The sequence below is a fragment of the Cupressus sempervirens genome, chromosome 3 (genome assembly GCF_028749045.1).
Source record: "Cupressus sempervirens isolate cs-2001-9-10 chromosome 3, ASM2874904v1, whole genome shotgun sequence".
Taxonomy (NCBI): Eukaryota; Viridiplantae; Streptophyta; class Pinopsida; order Cupressales; family Cupressaceae; genus Cupressus; species Cupressus sempervirens.
The window spans coordinates 283,862,830-283,881,551 of record NC_143120.1 but is presented as its reverse complement, the minus strand read 5'-3'; the positions used below and the strand labels follow the sequence as shown (position 1 = coordinate 283,881,551).

At 33.0% G+C, this 18,722-nt stretch overlaps 2 protein-coding genes across 2 annotated transcripts; one reads left to right on the top strand and one right to left on the bottom strand.

The window, feature by feature from the left end:
* Positions 1-4,526: 4,526 nt before the first annotated feature.
* Positions 4,527-6,317, bottom strand: LOC149566058 (peroxidase 12-like). Its single transcript, XM_089819495.1, has 4 exons — positions 5,968-6,317; positions 5,554-5,739; positions 5,276-5,444; positions 4,527-5,180 (listed from the first exon to the last, which is right to left on the bottom strand). The coding sequence occupies exons 1-4, from the start codon at positions 6,214-6,216 to the stop codon at positions 4,714-4,716; spliced, it is 1,071 nt and encodes a 356-aa protein (XP_089675621.1). The 5' UTR covers positions 6,217-6,317; the 3' UTR covers positions 4,527-4,713.
* Positions 6,318-12,464: 6,147 nt separating this feature from the next.
* On the top strand, positions 12,465-13,967 carry LOC149566057 (pathogenesis-related thaumatin-like protein 3.4). Its single transcript, XM_089819494.1, has 2 exons — positions 12,465-12,540; positions 13,017-13,967. Exons 1-2 carry the CDS (start codon positions 12,483-12,485, stop codon positions 13,700-13,702), a joined length of 744 nt encoding a protein of 247 aa, XP_089675620.1. The 5' UTR covers positions 12,465-12,482; the 3' UTR covers positions 13,703-13,967.
* Positions 13,968-18,722: the final 4,755 nt, after the last annotated feature.

Below are 18,722 nucleotides of genomic sequence, written 5' to 3'. Positions count from 1 at the left end.
TTATTAGGTGAAGGCCAATCCACGTGTCATAGCAAAAGTAAAAAAGAACTTCACTAGTGTTGTAAAATTGATCATTTTATTTTAATATAAGGGATACTCAACATGCCTATACATTTAGGCATTTTAAAAATATAAAATACAATAAGAGGGAAGTCGAAACATAAAAACAAGGCATGGGAAGAAAATTAGAAATTTCTGTTGTAAAATTGTTAAAGACATTGTTGTTTACGGTGTTTTTGCTAGTCTTAATAGCTTAAACTTAACATTAATAGCTTAAACATCACACATTAAGATTCTATTTTTAGATTTAAAACGTTAAATAGTGAGAGTGAACTTACTTTTTACAAGCTTAATTTTTCCCTTAATGTGTAATGTTACAAGCATATATGCTGTAATTTTTTTTAAAAACAATTTTAAAGCTATACATGTGTACTTTCCTTGAAGGATGAGGCGGGGTAAGTGGAGGGTGACATCAACAAGCCTGTACACATGGAATGAGGGTTAAGGTAAATTCAATGCATGAGAGAAGGAACGTGCTAGTAGGGTAAGTTAAGTGAGGTGATAATGTAGAGGGGGTAGCTTAAGAGTTTAGAGTTTATTTTAGATATATTTTTTCCTCCTTTTCTCTTTAAAATAAATAAATTCTAAATATATTAAGGAAGTATCTTTAGAGAATATTCTTTGTTACCTTTTTTGAAATTTAAAGGTTTCCCATGTATTAGACATCATCCTATAGGTGCTTCTTTTTATCCATTTTTTTCAATGCATTTTTTTTTAGGACTTTAGAAAATGGTTTAATGGGTATTTGTCCCAACTTCCAATGGTGATATTAGAGGTATTTTTGATGTATTTAAGAGTGTATTAGTGGGGTGATAATCATGTGTCTATTTAAATTTGAATTTATATTGATTATTCCATTATGTATATTTAACAATATTGAGATGCAACTATAAAACTAAAACAATTAAACATCAAATTTGATTTTTAATAACATAAGTAAATCTACCCTTAATCTAATTTGAATTTATTCATGAAACAACATATCTATAATATAATCAATCATCTTGTATTCAAAATTTAAATCCAAGATTATAAGAGGTTAAATTTTGAAATAACTAGATTTTTGCATTTATGTTATTCCAAGCAATTACAAGTGATTTGAAATGAAATCTATTTTACATCTTCTCATTCTACGACCAAATTTATGCATAAGGATCATAATTCTCCATATTACAATAACACCTACATAATGAAATACAATCCAGAAGGTCTCAATAGATATACAAGTTTCCTTTTTTAACAAGAATACAATATACAATAAAAGGTCATCACAAGGAGAAGTCCCCAAAAAATGACTCAAGGAACACTATCAAGGCTCCAAAACCAAGTTGCTCCATCATATGAACCTATCGAACCAATCTACAAAAACACGTAGAACAACCATGGAGAGATCACCTCCCATCCTAGGCCTCGAAAGGCCACCCCTTGAGCTGGGAGAAACTATAATTCAATGCATGAGAGAAGGAACGTGCTAGTAGGGTAAGTTAAGTGAGGTGATAATGTAGAGGGGGTAGCTTAAGAGTTTAGAGTGTATTTTAGATATATTTTTTCCTCCTTTTCTCTTTAAAATAAATAAATTCTAAATATATTAAGGAAGTATCTTTAGAGAATATTCTTTGTTACCTTTTTTGAAATTTAAAGGTTTCCCATGTATTAGACATCATCCTATAGGTGCTTCTTTTTATCCATTTTTTTCAATGCATTTTTTTTTAGGACTTTAGAAAATGGTTTAATGGGTATTTGTCCCAACTTCCAATGGTGATATTAGAGGTATTTTTGATGTATTTAAGAGTGTATTAGTGGGGTGATAATCATGTGTCTATTTAAATTTGAATGTATATTGATTATTCCATTATGTATATTTAACAATATTGAGATGCAACTATAAAACTAAATCAATTAAACATCAAATTTGATTTTTAATAACATAAGTAAATCTAACCTTAATCTAATTTGAATTTATTCATGAAACAACATATCTATAATATAATCAATCATCTTGTATTCAAAATTTAAATCCAAGATTATAAGAGGTTAAATTTTGAAATAACTAGATTTTTGCATTTATGTTATTCCAAGCAATTACAAGTGATTTGAAATGAAATCTATTTTACATCTTCTCATTCTACCACCAAATTTATGCATAAGGATCATAATTCTCCATATTACAATAACACCTACATAATGAAATACAATCCAGAAGGTCTCAATAGATATACAAGTTTCCTTTTTTAACAAGAATACAATATACAATAAAAGGTCATCACAAGGAGAAGTCCCCAAAAAATGACTCAAGAAACACTATCAAGGCTCCAAAACCAAGTTGCTCCATCATATGAACCTATCAAACCAATCTACAAAAACACGTAGAACAACCATGGAGAGATCACCTCCCATCCTAGGCCTCGAAAGGCCACCCCTTGAGCTGGGAGAAACTATAACTAACTAGGTGACATTTAAAATCCCAAAAAAGGACATAACTCAACATATAATTCCCTGCTAGGGTATGGACAATAGGTTTCATCTTGAACCTATGACAAGAGTGAAGGTGGATCTTTGATGTAGGAGAGGCCAATGCCAAAAATATACAGTAATATGCCTCTTCCAAGGCTAGAACCTCACATTGATTCCCATTTTTTTAATACTCCTTTTCTCTCCAAACAAAATCAATAGGCGGTGGCATGCAATGGCCCATACACCTTGCATTTCATCCATCTTCTCATCATGAAAAGAGACTCTTCACTAACATGAAGTCCAACTAACCCCTTCCCCTTACATGGCCACTTCTACCCTATCCAAGGGTGAGTAATGCCAACACTCCCTTCATACTTTTCCAAAAACAACAAGGAAAAGAACATGAAAAGAAAAACAAATAAAAACCCACAATACCCATCCCTCACATGATAAAAACACAAAACACAACTCCAAACTTGCAAGAGATTTACAGAGACACTTAAGCAATGAACAAAATGAAAATGTCCATGGCAATGGAGAAACCTACCTTCACAAAGGTTATGACAAGAATGAGTTTTGATATGAGCTTAATCATTTCCTCCTTCTAATTCCAAAGCTTGACTTCTCTAAAAATAGAGAGTGGATGAACACCCTTCAACTCTTTAAAGGGACTCTAAATAGCTTCTAAACTCACCCACTCAAAAATAGCAATAACTCCAACTTCATGCAACACATAAATGACAAATAAAAGTTCTAGAAAAAATATTTTGAAGGAGAAAAGTGGTGTCTAGAATGTAAAGATGGAGTGAAAATTGTGTGAACTATCATGTGCATTGAGTTGTGATGGCATTGAAAATGGTCAATTACTAAAATACATATTATGTGTACAATGTAGCAATGTAATTTATTACTAATATGTAATGAATATATGTGATTTAGCAAGTTAGTTTAATTCATCTTTTTTTAAGTCCATATTTGTAGTTTGATTTATCTTTTCTTGTCCATATTTGTGTAATTTTTTAAGATGTTTGATAATTTATCATTCTCTTACACATTCAAACATCTTAATTATATATGTGTATACATGTACATGGATGTACACACAATTGCAGCTAGCATCTTGTAATCATACAAATCATATAATAATTTAAATTTTCTATTAATTTCCTTTTATTCAAGAGAAATATAGAAATATATTTATGATATGTAATTTTCATACATCTTATAGCTTTTGTCCATATTATTATTATATTTGTTTATATAAATTATAAATGGTCATATAATTCAACTTAATAGTACTTTGTTCAAAATATTGGAAATAATATTACTTATTGAGCATTTAAAACAATTAATGTAAAAATGGTAGTATATAATAGATTATTATAAACACTTATTTTAATTTACAAGCATAAGTAAGAATAGTAGGATTCAAAAACATTTTGAGAAAAGTTCCTAGTATAATGAGCAATTTTCAATAAGTCAAAAAATTTAGATTTGATTAAAAACATTTAAAAAAACATTATTAAATATACAATTGTCTTTAACGAAAAACAAATTTATAATTTAGAAATTCTCTTTGTAAATTCTAAAATTAACTATTCTTAATTGTTTTCTAAATTGATTTGTGGCTAATTCAGCATTGAATAATCTTTAAGTATTAATAAATATCAATTAGTTATACAAATGTGTACTAAGACATATTGAAAAAGCTAGTAAGAAAGAGTGGAAACTTCATCAAAGGATTAAAGATCATGGAAATACAAATTTGGAGATCATAAAAAGATGGCCCACCCTTAAACATTACATACTAGGAATTAAATCTTGGCGTGTGATGTTTAAACAATTCAAGAAAGATGTATTGTAGTTTTGTAAAGACCATTTTTATAATAACATAAAATCTCTAGTCAATGCCTATGGACCAAGTGGATTGAATCAAAGCATATAGACGACCTCCTATAAATTTAGAGTCTCACGGGTGGGTTGTGACAAGTTTGAGCAGTAATAGAGAATAATTGAAAAAAAAAGCTAAATAAAATTAAGGTTAAATTCAAGATATAAGACTTGAATGTGGATGACATGTGAGTTAAATATTTGGAAGAGTGCAATAATTCTCAGCGTTCCAGCTTTGTACCATAACGCTGGATGAGCTGGATTTATTCGAAAAAGAAAAAGCTGCTCTTTCCTATAATCTATGTCGACCTATGTAGAATACGAGGACGAGGAAATTTGAGGATTGAAAATGGAGTAAAATGAAGAAGTTGGGTTTGGAACCTCACAATTCTCACGGATCCCTCCTTGGCTTCCCGTGAGAACGTCTAGCTGACCCATCTTCAACATGCTCAGAATAAACTGCTCAAAGAAGGACGTCTGATTCACTGCAAAATCAACCACCACGTCCCGGGTTCGACTATCGGAGTAGAGAGTTTGATCAGACGTGAAAAGCGTCTGCCTATTCAGCAGGTCAACGTAGTATTTGTTGTCGAACACATTCGGGCTGCGAAGGTCCAAATTGGTGGTGTTAACAGTTGTGTTTGTTGGACAAGTGAGGTAAAGTTGATTTGCAAATGTCTGGTCAAGAGTTGGATCTTGTTGCTTCTCTCCCGTCGTGGTGTTGTGCAGTCTGTTGTCGAACGACGAACAATTCGCTCTTCCGATTGTGTGCCCACCTGAAATTATAAAATCAAATGTTGTAAGACAAGAAAATCCCTTGATTATAGCTAATGATAATATCAATAGGAACAAAAATATTAAAAATATCTACCTGAAAGAGCCACCAGATCTGTGAACGTAAAATTTTTGAGAGACAAGACACTCATAAGACCAGTTACGTTCGAACTGGGCGCGGGTAAATTGGCAAGAACAGTTGTTAAATTTGCGAAGCTAAGGCTGTCTCTCCTCCCTAGCGGTAATGGATAGAATGGTCCTCCAGCCTTTAAAAACCACACACACAGACACAAATTCTGTTAAAAATACAAACTTTAAGGAACTGAAAAGCTTAATCAATAACGTGAATGTGATTGGCGTTAAGAGATTGAAGACCTTGTTGATAGAGTCACGAGCAGCCAAAGCCAAGATGTCTGCGCAAGACACGATTCCACTGCACGCCGCTTCTACTCTCGATTTTATGTCGTTGATAATTGTGAACGCCATTGCTCGCAGTGATAAATTTGGAGTAGCCACCCTTTCGCTTGATGTCCCGTTCAGCAGCACTGAACCGTCGCATCCCTATCAAATTTAAACAAAAAAAGGTTGGTCCGTGTCATGAAATATGAATGATCTCATCTGATTTTTGTTGGGCTAATTGTTAATGTTTCTTTTCTGAAATAGCTTAAGCGCTTTCTATGTTCTATAAGTCTAATAATATCAACATTAACAAGTCGATATATTGATAGAAGAAGAACTACTAGTCTAAGATCAACTACTACTTTGTAACACTTTTTTACATAAATCTACCTGCACAAAGCAGTCGTGGAAATGGAGTCTGAGGAGGCCAGCCGCCTGTGTGATGTCTTGATTGAGATAGAACTCAATACGTTCTCTCACAATGGACTCCAACGAAGGGCAACTGGTGTTGTAAAAAGTCCAGGAAAGGCCGTCTACTGGAGTTGGGAGGCTTAAATCCCTCGCAGACAAAGCATTCGCAAAAGCACCCACCACATAAAGGAATGTGAGAATGATAAGAGGCATGCAGCGCTTTCCCATTGTTATTTTCCCTCTCGAGATCTTCCTCACCTTTAATTCAGTGTATATCGCGGGGCATTACAGATTAGATGCCTGCGAGTTTCAATCCCCAACAGGTATCTATTTATAATGCGAGCCTCTGTTGGCGGGACTTTAAAGCTGGGATAGATCGTAACACGTGGAAATTTGACATGTTTACAGGGTAGAAGACGTTTGCCACCCACAAATTTCCTCGTTCTTTTTATATTTCTGTGACCTTGAAATTTCATTTCACGATCACCCACCGAAATACATATTGACCGGCAATATTGGCCGGTCCCCTAGTTAGAATCCGCTCCTTTTGGCATCAAATTCATTGAATTTACTTAAATAGAGTACGTATTCTCCTCATATATTGGTAGGAGACATTTGTTTTGAACAAGTTAATAATATAGGCGTAAGAAGTACAGCCAAATTTACAAGCTGGATAGATCGGAAGTCATAGCAAAATCGTAATTGAACGTCACTCACGAAGAGACGTGCACGTTTGTATCATCGAATTCAATATGGCAGAAAAGTCAGCATGGCAATATGCAATAGATTTTCTGGCTTTTAATATGCAATAGAAGGAGATCATAAACTGAAAACTTAAAAAAGCAAGACGCGACAAGAGAAGGAGAGATTGATCTCATGGCTACGGAACTTCAATTCTGAAAGTGTAAGCCAGTGATGTTCCAACCGGCTTTGACTCTGTATGTTTCAATAACTATACTAAGGTTGGGTTCTTATGGGCACCCACTTCCTTGAAAGGAGAGCAAGTGCCGTTGAGATTTTTTAACATATTTAAAAAGGGAAGCAGTCTTATAGATTTGTATGTGAATCCGCTTTAAAAATTAACTCCTAAATTCAAAGAAGATGATTGTGTCATGAATTTTGAAAATAAAAAATTATATTTCTTCATAAATTTGTTTAGTGGGATTATTTCATTTTGGTGGGAAAATGTTGTTGACAAATGGCAAAAATCTTCCATAAATTGAGAGGGCTAAAAATTTGGGGGTCCTATTTTGTAGGAAAAGATTCCAGTTAAAGCTTTAGCCCCCTCTAAAAAATTACCATGGAGTCACCCACCCTATAAAAATAGAGCCCAAGCCCCTCCCATGGGACCCCTGCCTAACCCTACTTTCACAATTCACATTGGTAGTTATTGCTTAACAAGTCCACTTGGACGAATTCGCTAGATGATTATATTATCTTAACATGCAATTCATTTTATAGGCAGATCTAGTTCGGGAGTAGAAAAATAAGAATAGAAATACTTATTCTCGAATAGAAAATGAGGTTACGTATTCTTATTCTTGTTTGGTTCACCTAGAATTTGATGCGGAATTCACGAACTCAAAAATTTATGTTTTGTAAAATAAAAAAAATTGGAATAGGAATACATATAATAGCAAATGCTCATTTTTGGGCCAAAATTGGAATATGTATTCCAATTTTATTCCTATTCCAATTCCAATTTGGTGCATTCAAATAGAGAATTCAAAATTATAAGAATATACATATGCCTATTCCACTTATATTCCCATTGCCAAACGGACCCTAAGATCAAATACATAACCTTTACAACATATTTGAAAGTTTTTTGTAAATTTTAAAATATATATATTTGACATACTGTTTCACATAGAATACTAAACAACAATCTAGAATAGTTTGAAAATTTTATACTTCTATGGAATAATTTATAAAATCATTTGAAAATAAGTGTCTTGAAGGGATTATTTTATAACATCATTTGAAAGTCTTCACAGTTTTACAAGCAATGTTGCTTATAAAAGTGAAATTTTAAATCCATGTATTTTATATCAACTTTTTCTAAGAATTTTTTGTATGGTATTATTTAATTTGTATATGTTTTTTTTCAGTGGATTTTAATATTTCATAATTTTACTTGTAATCTTTTAGTAGATTTTAACATTCTATAGTTTATATTTTCTCTCTTTGTTATACTTCTTCGATAATATTGATAATTCTAATATAAAAGAGTTTTAATCATTTTAATAATATAATTATTTTATTAGATTTTTTGGAAGTGAATGTTCATTTTCTTCAATAAAACTTTAGATGTTGGAAACGATTAAAAATAATTTTGAAAAATAAATAATGTGTATTTCTAGGAATAGTTTACTAAATTCTTAGTTGAAATTATAGGTTTTTCTATAGTTGGAAATAAGATACTTTTATCAAATAGAAATTGTGTATGTAATTTGTAACGTTAAAGTTTGATTGTCAAGTGGTAGTCAATATTAAATAGCTATAAAATGAATAGAGTTGGTAACATATTTGTTTTATTCACAAGTGATATTCAAGCTTAAATATCTACTTAAGAATATATATAGGGTAAGTACACTTGCACTAAATCGATTTGTTCGCAAGGCTAAATATTTTTTGAAGAAATATAAATAACTATAACAATAGTAATTGGATTATTTCTTCATACCATCAAAAGTATGTCCATTTCTTTTGGATGCGGCTATCCTCCCTGCAAACTATACAATTGACCAATTTTCAAAAAATAAAAAACACCATCGATTTTTTTGAAAATTTTGGCATTTGATCTTCATGATCTACATAGTTTGTAGTCGAAAATAACAAATAATTTTTTTTTAAAAAAACACTACATTTTCATGAATCTAGAAAAAAGTATAATCTGACTTTATTTTATCTCTAGTGCATTTTGTCTAGAGATTAGCCTGTCCCATTTCGTTTTGTGTCCAAAATTCTCAACTAAATCATTGCACCTCATTTGATACAAACACTAGTTATATAAATAAATTTAAAATTATTATATAACTTATAAATTATTATTTTTTAATCTTTGACTATAACTAATCCTTTGATATTTATTATTATATAACTTATAAATTATTATTTTTTAATCTTTGACTATAACTAATCCTTTGATATTCATCTTTTTTCCGAGAAAGTGAAACAATAGCTTTAAACTTTAAAGTTAACTATGAAAACCTCAAAATATTAAACATATAATTTTTGTTTCAAAAAGGGAAGGATGCACGCATTGCCATTGTTTTCTTTCCTACATTTAATATGATATATATCGTCCATTGTAGTTTCATTACCATAAAATTTCCATCCCAAATATGAATGTATTTTTAATGAACGAAAACGACGGTTGAATATTTCAACGTGGAAATTTGACATTTCTGCTAGAGATGAATAGAGAAAACAACAAATTTCCTTGTTCTTATCTCATTTCGTGACCCCAACTTTTTAAATATATCTTTGTACCTGAATATATTTGACTAGCACTATGTTCTGTCGAGCACTCTAATTTTGACAATAAATGCATTGAATACAATTGTCTTTTGGTCATAAATTTATACAGATGCTTCTAATTTCTCATTGTCAATTTATTAGGTGAAGCACAATCTGGGCGTCACAGCAAAAGTATAAAAGAACTTCACTAGTGTTGTAAAAATGATCATTTTAATATAGGCAAATACTAAACACGCCTATAGATCTACTCATTTTAAAAATATAAAGTACAATAAAAGGAGGGAAGTTGAAACATAAAAGCAAGGCGTGGGAAGAAAATTAGAAATTTCAATTGCAGAAGTGTTAAAAGGCATTGATTTTTTTAGTGTGTTTTTTCGCTAGTCTTAACAGGATAAACATCACACATTAAGATTTGATTCTTAAATTTAAAATGTTGAATAGTCAAAGTTAACTTACATTTTGCAAGCTTAATTTTTCCCCTAATGTGTATTGTTACAAGCATATATGTTTTAATTTAACATTTTTAACAATTTTAAATTTTCATTTTTTATGATTGAAAATTTTTCTAGCTCAGTTTTGACTTCACAGGATTATAAATTGGATCGCTTGTAAATTTCATTAAAGTTTGATTGTCACATTTAATTAGATTTGGTGGTTGTTTTGTTCTATCTTTTTACAGGTAATGTTAGTCACTTTCTTAATTTTTAAATTTGTATAGTTTCTCATATATGATATGATAAAGAGAATAAAAAAATACATGTTGAATTATGATAATTATTGAGAAAAAATACTTTAAAAAATAAGCGTAGGAAATAATTGGTAATATTTTTAAAAGAACCTTTGTTTCAAAAATGTTTCCTTGGTTTTTTGTTAGAGTTTTATATTATTATTTCATATTTTCTTTTAAAAATGTCTCATTTTTGAGCCAATTGATTATAATTTTTTTTAAAAAATTAGTGTAACCTAAATCAAGTGAAACTAGAAATGAGAGACCTAATCTTCCAAAAATAAATCCCTTTTATACAAACAATGAATTTCCCTAATAATTGATTCATATTGAACCTAGATTCAAAGAAACATATTAAACATAACCTTTTTCTTCTTCTTTTTCATTTGTACCACTATCCAATTTCCCTCTATATCATTGGAAACTTGTGACTCTCCTTATTTTTTTGGGAATTTCCTTGATTCCCAAGAGACAAAATATACGAACAAGTCAACTCATCTTCCTTTGCCTCATTTGGTAACTTTATAGCCTAAACTTATCTTTCTCTTCCGCAAGGGAAACCACTAAATCCCTAGCTCTTGGTAAATATTGTTTACTAAGAGGATTCTTATGACTTATAGATTTTTTCAATTTGAAAAAAAATCTTCTTTCTCCAATAAATAATAATCATAAATTCTAGTTGTCATTCATTCTCTTAACAAACTAAGTGATTATATGACATGTATTAAAGCATATGCAACAACAAAAGAATATATCTTCATAATAGACCATTTGGTTCCAACACCCAATCATAGAGTTGATGGAGATCTCTACATGAAGTTTTTAAGTGATGTCGACATCTAACAATATTGTTACATTCAAAATGATTGACTCGCCGCAAATCCCTTGAAATTATATTCTCATTTCCAAGATTGCCACTCTTTTCTTTTAATTTTAAGAAGATATTAAAAAATTTCATTGATTGCTGCATTAAAATGTAAATTATGTTTGACAATATTCACAACAATTCCATATAATATATACTTTCAAATTACTAAATAATATATTGTGTACTAGATTATAATTGTCAAAATAAATAAATAAAAATCTAAAATCTAAAAAATGTAAGTTAGGAAAATTACATTACAATATATTTTTTACCAAGTCTATGTTTATAACTAATATTTGAAGGCGAAATCATTATGTTGTTGTCAAGGTTTCCAAAACAATTTTAAAAAAGAGAGAGACACATATATCTATGTCTAAAGTCATGTTTTATGGGCATCTTGATGTGTCATTACACCATTTGTTGCCTTTTAAAAATGAGGGATACATTTCATTCAATTATGACTTGTCTCTAGTTATTATTATTAAATAACAACTTGACAAGTAAAAAATATTACATAATTTTTTTTTTTCCAATAACTTATTAATTCTAAAGTTATATTGTTATGATAGAATTGAATAATTTACTATAATTTAGACTAAAAAAAATTGTTATTGTTATTATTTAAATATATTTTTAAAAGACATGAATATTTACAGTTTCTAAAAGCTTCACTATCAACTATCAATTATATTATGTATAGATCACTTATTATCTCTGTTTTAATATTTATTTCTTCTACTTTTATCTTACACATATTTTCTTTTTCCATATTTGCTCTTATGGTCTTATGCAACAATTACCAGGGGATGTCAGGGGAATTTACCATCGCCAACAGTTTGTAGTGGAAGACGTGTAAAATCCAAAAACTTCCTCGTTCTTGTTCTTATCCGCTTATGCAAGTCCTAAATAAATTTGACTAGTCATACACTTCACTTTCAGCAAATAAATGCATTGAATTCCATCATTATTGTACGTTCTCGCCTCATAAATTTATATAGATGCTCTTGTGTTGTCGTTACCCACGAATCAGACGAAGCCCCGTCCGGGCGTCGCATGGTTGGACGTCACTCCCCAGGCGATGATTTCCAAGACAGGGCCGCTGATTATGTGACACCATAAAACTTCAACGTCCCTGTAGCTTTCCTGGTTTTTCATATGAAATGATTGAAATGAAGAATCCATTCAATACACGACAATAGACGCAACAAATGTGGACATTCCAACCTATTTATTATGACAAAGAATTGAACTTGTTCTTATCTGCGGATGAGTAGACAGTGGGGAGGCCCGCTGGTAGCCGCCTCATTGTGGACTTTTCTAGGCGGCGCGGAGTTGCGTGTCTCTCTTTCCAACCATCACAATTCCTTATTTATAGCTCCCCTCTTCATTTTTCCATAGACAAGTTCTGCAGTTGAAATGGCGAGGGCAATATTGTGGGTTTTGCTGACAACAATGGCGGTATCACTCTACGCAGGTATGCAACTGGATCGGAAATTTGAAGAAGAAAACTGTTGTTATTAGATCCTGCTGGTAAATGATTATTTTATAAGCGTTGAAGATAATAAGGACAAGTTGGATAAAGAATATTAGAGAGTTTAAGAACACAATTATGTCAAATTTTAGCATAATATTTGAGATCACGCACTGTAAACTATAGCTAGGATATTAGGGAGTTTAAAGACACATTGTGATAGTATATTTTTCAAGTTTATACCATACTCTGCATTTCATCTTCGAAATGTCAATATGCTTAAAGACTGTTACTCATGTAACTTCCTAACATAGTGATAATAGATGAATCAGAACCCTTAGTTTCGAAACACTCCTACTATGAAAGCTAGAAATAACAATTGCCCACATGATTTAGAAAACTAGTAATTTGTTTTCAAATCATTCAATTTCACTGGGACCTACTTATAAGAACGGTTTTTTCATTAATTTGTTGTGTAGGAGTGGAAGGCGTGAGCTTCGACATAGAGAACCAGTGTCCCTACACAGTGTGGGCGGCAGGGACTCCATTCGGAGGAGGGAAAGAGTTGAGGAAGGGTCAGTCATGGCGTGTGAATGTGCCCGGCGGTGCAAAGGGAAGATTTTGGGGCCGCACCGGCTGCTCCTTTGACGGCAGCGGTCGAGGCAGATGCAACACGGGTGACTGTGGCGGTTTACTTAACTGCCAGGGATCGGGAGGCGTTCCCTCCACTCTCTTCGAGTACGCTCTGAATCAGTACCAAAACTTGGATTTTTACGACATCTCTCTCGTCGACGGTTTCAACCTCCGCATGGCCGTCGTTCTATCGAATGGAAAGTGCAAGAAAATCGCCTGCAACAGCGACATAAATTCAAAGTGCCCGAAAGAGCTGAAGGTGGTGGATGGCTGCAGAAGTGCGTGTGCTGTTTTCAACACGCCGGCGTATTGCTGCACTGGATCCTTCCTTGATAACTGCCCTCCCACACGCTACTCTCAGTTTTTCAAGAGAGAATGTCCATTGGCATACAGCTATGCAAAGGATGATCCAACCAGCACTTTTACTTGCCCCGGCGGTAGCAATTACAAAATTGTTTTCTGCGGCAATGGTGCAGCTTCCAGCTCTAATTCTACCACCGCTTCAACTGGAAGTCTGTTTGCAGTCGAATAGGGTTTCTGTGGGTTTGTGTGTGTTTGTGTGTGTGTTTGTGCATCTGTGTATACATGTCGAGCAATAATAATCACAGGTCAGCAGAATAAGTGTGTGTTGTGCAGCATCCCTTTTAACATTTTATTTGTATTTGTGGAAAGGCTACATATTATTGTAATGAGTTTTAGTTAACTCATTATTAGTATAGACTTATGTTTTCACCTCAAATTCTTATTATTTGTTTTGTTTCATCCCACAATATTAAACTAGGTAATGTTTGGTTTCATTTTTATTTTTATTTTTATTTTTTATTAAATATTTCTCTTTTCTTATTGGCTATTCATATTTTTGTCAATAGTTTTTTAATTTTCCATTCAAAAATCTAAAAAATGTATTATATAGCAAGTATGAAATAAGCAAAAATTTAAAAAAACTTTGTTGATTTCTAATGTCTTTTATAATCTTTTTGAAAGTCAAGATTTCAAAATATACAATGAAAACAATAATAAGAAAATATATTAACAATAAATAATTGATTAAACTTTTAATATTTCTTTAAAATATTTTTACTTCATTATTTATTAATACTAAAAATTTAAAAACATTAATGCATATTATATTCATATATTTTTAATATTTATAAATACATTTATAAATATTTTATAGATTTTTAAAGTTAATCATTTTTTATAATTTTAACAAAATACTTTCCTTTCACATTAAGTCAGACTCTAGTTATGCAAAGCTCTTGTTAAAAGATTTTTATTCCACTAATTACAATTAAATTTTTTTATTTTCAAATTTAAAAAAAAGACAAGGTAGATGTTAATTTTTAACTTATCAAATTATTAAAATTATATATCCCCAGTTTTACATTTTGATCATCCTAATACTAATTTCTATTCTAAATTTCTCCTATTTCTAAGTTTAAATCATATACAATTGAAGCATTGAGGATAAATCCAAATTCCTTCTATTCATCTTTAATCAAAAGACCGCTGACATTTCTATTCACAAACTGAGCCTTTTCTTAATATCCTTTTAAGCTTTGTGCTATATCGATGCGAAGTAACTTATTGAAATTTTGCGATCACAAATCACTACAAACTTGATCTTAAGAGGTTAGTACTATTTATCAATATAGATACTGCTTTGGAAAGGATAAAAGAAAGACAATAAAAAATGTCACTAGTTTGTAACTTAAGGACTAATCCTCTTTGACTTTATATAAATTTAAACTCAGTTCTATCTTTTGGATCTACAAGATAATTGTTAGATAGATTTGACTAGTGTAGATAATTTCCTAAAATTGCTTATAGTTTTTTTTTTTTGAATTATTAGATAGCAACCAAAAGAAAGGGGGCCTGACCTCGAAGTACAAAAGGTTGAGCAAACAACTGGAAGTTACCTCCCACCTATCTAATTGATACTAGTTTTATACTTCAAAAAATAAATAAAGATAAGCTCCAAAATAGAGTAATCCTTACCATCAAACCTATTCCTAACAAGCATATTAAATAGGAAATTATACTAGCATCAAGGATACATATTACTGCTATTAGTCTAGTTCCTTAATATATACATAAAAAATCCCCATACAACACTAAGTTCAATGGGATCCAAAACATAAAAACTAATAAAAAAATAGAACCAAGGCTCGTTACCTACTTTCTCTCCGCATTCTAGTTTCTCTTTTTTCCTTAGGCTCCTCCATGTTTAAGTCCACCCCCTCCTCTTTGATGGTTTTATCAAGGAGTGTCTTCACCAAATCTTCCACTAGGAAACTGTAAATGGAGCAGGTAGTTTCTCTCTCCTTGCCCATGTCCTTCTTATCCTTGTTGACCTTTAGGAAATAAAGAGTGGTGGTACCAAAGTGCATGACCTTCATTGTGAATTTTTTTAAGGTATCATTTTTTTGCCAAATACTAATGTGGTTATTTGCCAGCTCCTTCATGGAATTGTCTAGCTTCTCTAGCCGAACCTTGCTTTGGCTTTGACCATGGCTATGTTTCCCTTTCCTCCCCCCAACCTTGGGGGTGCCTTTCATGGGGGGAGGTGATGTCCTCCCCTTCGCTTCTATTCAGGGACAAGATGGCTTCTAGGGTGTCCAAGATATGTGAGGGGCTAGGCAGACTAGAAACAACCTTCTTACCAGTGTCTTGGTGTGGCCTCTTCCTTTTAGTGGGATTTTTCTCATTCTCAATAGACTCAAAACTAAAGTATTGTTTAGGGGGGGTCTTGAATTTCTCCATTAGAGACATTTACTTTCTCTCCTAGTAGTCTACTTGCTCCTCCTTGTGTCTATATCAAGCTCTATCAAACTTATTTTCACCTCAAAAACATGGGATTTTTTCGCTTTTTATGGATTGAGCCAGGGTTAGGGTCCATGGAGGCTTAGAGAGTAATAGTAGCCAACAAATTGACTAGAAGTGGTAGGTTTAGGGCAAGGTGGTGCTTGTAAAGTTTGTGTGTGAAACCCTGATGGATGATATAAAAGGGTTTGCCTTCCTCTTTCTTTTTCTTAGCCTTAAAGACATAGTCTTCCATAGAATACAGAATAAGGTATGAAAACAAAATCAGATCACGGTTCTTGAAATGGTTGAGAATGTGGAAATGGTAGTAATAAAGCACCTAGAACCAATCTTCAAGGGTAATATGTACCTCATAATGGTGTAGCAAACCACATCCCAGGGCTTTAGAAGATCCTCATAGGAAAACCCACCACGCATGTGAACTGACTCCTTGTTATATCTAAATAAATTCCTTAGACTAGATTCATCAGACACCCTAGCCTACTTGTTCTAATTCTTGCCCTCCAAGGATAACTTTTCGACCCTAGCAATAAGCTCTTCCATGATTTCAAACACCTTCCTGTCGATGTTAACCTTCCTATCATTCTAGGAGTTGATGAATTGCATTGAGATGTGCTCATCATTCTTTTCCATTCCTTTCATGAATGATAGTAATCCTCCTTCCCGTAGATAAACCCAAGCAACCTCACTTTTTTTGATGTAATCCTTAACCTTCACTGGTTCAATGCAGTCACTGCCACCCATTTCTTCACCAAGCTCAAACACCAACTTCTTAATTTTTTTTGAAATAACCTTGTTGTAGACTAAATTATGACAGCCTGGGAGATTAATTTATATCTACTTAAGCTAAAATTGTGAAAGCAAACAAAAATCATCATAAGATCACAAAGTTTCCCAGTTATCGAAATTCCTTTCTCAGCGACACATGTGATCAGTACCTTGCCTTCCGAAATTAACCATTGCCAGCTATAGATGGAGTGAGGTTTGGTGAAAGTGTCCTTGTTATCCAACCTTGTCAATTTTTTACATCTAAATAGACCCTCTCCACTCACCCTTTTCCCAAAGTAATTAATTCTCATGGTAAGAGAATCAAAAAGAAAAATCCTTACGCAATCTTGCCAAATTTTAACTTTATGGAAGCAAATTCAATGGCCTTACTGCCCATGTGGATTCATAAAGACACCACCTTTTCTAATTATTCATACAACAATGTGATAAGTACAGTCACATTCCATCATCACTTGAGTTGATGATGGAGTTTGGCTAACATCCTTCCATTCAATTATTCGCATGGCATTATGGCCAAATTTTTCCAACCCATCTACCACTCCATTTCCTTCATGGTAAATGTGGTCCACGTGGACCTCTTGACACCCCTCCATCAACTTGCAAACTTCATCTATTATCATTTTGATCTCCTAACTACACCAGCCCTCTCCTTTCACATCTTTAATGATCAACATCAAATCCCCCTCAATTACCAATATATTGATTCCTCTAGCTCTCGTAATTCTCATTCCCCATAGAAGAGCCAAGGCTTTAGCTTTATTGTTCGTACCTTTTCCATAATTTCTAGTACAGGCTACTATTGGTTTCCACATACTATTCTGGAAGACACCCCTAACTGTTGTGCTTCCAACCATAGTCAACCCATCAAAATTAGGTTTTATCCATGCCTTGAGGGGGGGTGACACATTGTTATACACCTAGTCATAGCTTTGGAGTTGTCAAACTATGCCACCATCGGGCCTAAGTCCCAAGCAAATGCCCACTTCATATCTAGTCTCCCTAGGGGATTCGGGGGTGGGGGGCCTTCCACTGCCAAATCCCACTACATTCCTTTAAGATTTGTATAACTTGTTGGACCACTACCAAGATGGGAGTGGCTTTGTCCTTGAAGATTTTGTAATTTTGCTCCTTCCAGATTTTCCATGAGATAGACGAGGGAATTATTCTCCATAAGGTTCTTTAGATATGGATGACTAGACGGTGCATCCTAGTGAACAAATTGGTGTAAGTTCTCATTAACACACCATCAAACCTCCCATAACACAAGTATCCCCCTCCAAACATCTGACGCAAAAGGGAAGTGGATGAGAAGGTGTGGGATAGACATTGTTGCTCTGTAACATAATACACAACAATTAGCTAACACACACCCTCTCCTTTAAAGATTATCAATGGTGAGAATTGTCCCATGTAAAGCTATCCACCAAAAGAAATTAATTTTTGGCAAGATCCATGGGTGCCAGACCTTCTTCCAATCCTCCTAGGCCACATTCCCCCCAAGACAACAAAGATAAAAAGATATCACTGTGAATTCTCCAAAGGGGGTATGTCTCCAAACCAAGGAGTCACCAATTACGGTGGAAGGGATCCGATAATGCTGGAGAAGGTTTTGGAGATCCAGGGTACGCCTTATCCTAGTATTCCCTTGATTCTAGATTGTTTTCCATTGTTTGTCAGGGGTGATATAATTTCAAATTAGAGTACCATTATGTCTAGTACAAGCCTCTCTCAAGGGTTGGAACCTAGTGTACATGAGGGGGACATCATGTAGCCATTGGTCTTCCCAGAATTCAATGTTGTTTCCATCCCCCACAACCCAATGGGTACCCATCTTCATAATTTTCTAGGTGTGCACCACATTGTTCCAAATTTTAGAACCCTAGTGAAGAACATGAGTCCAAAGGAAGTGTTGGAATGAATCACCTCCAAGATACTTGGCA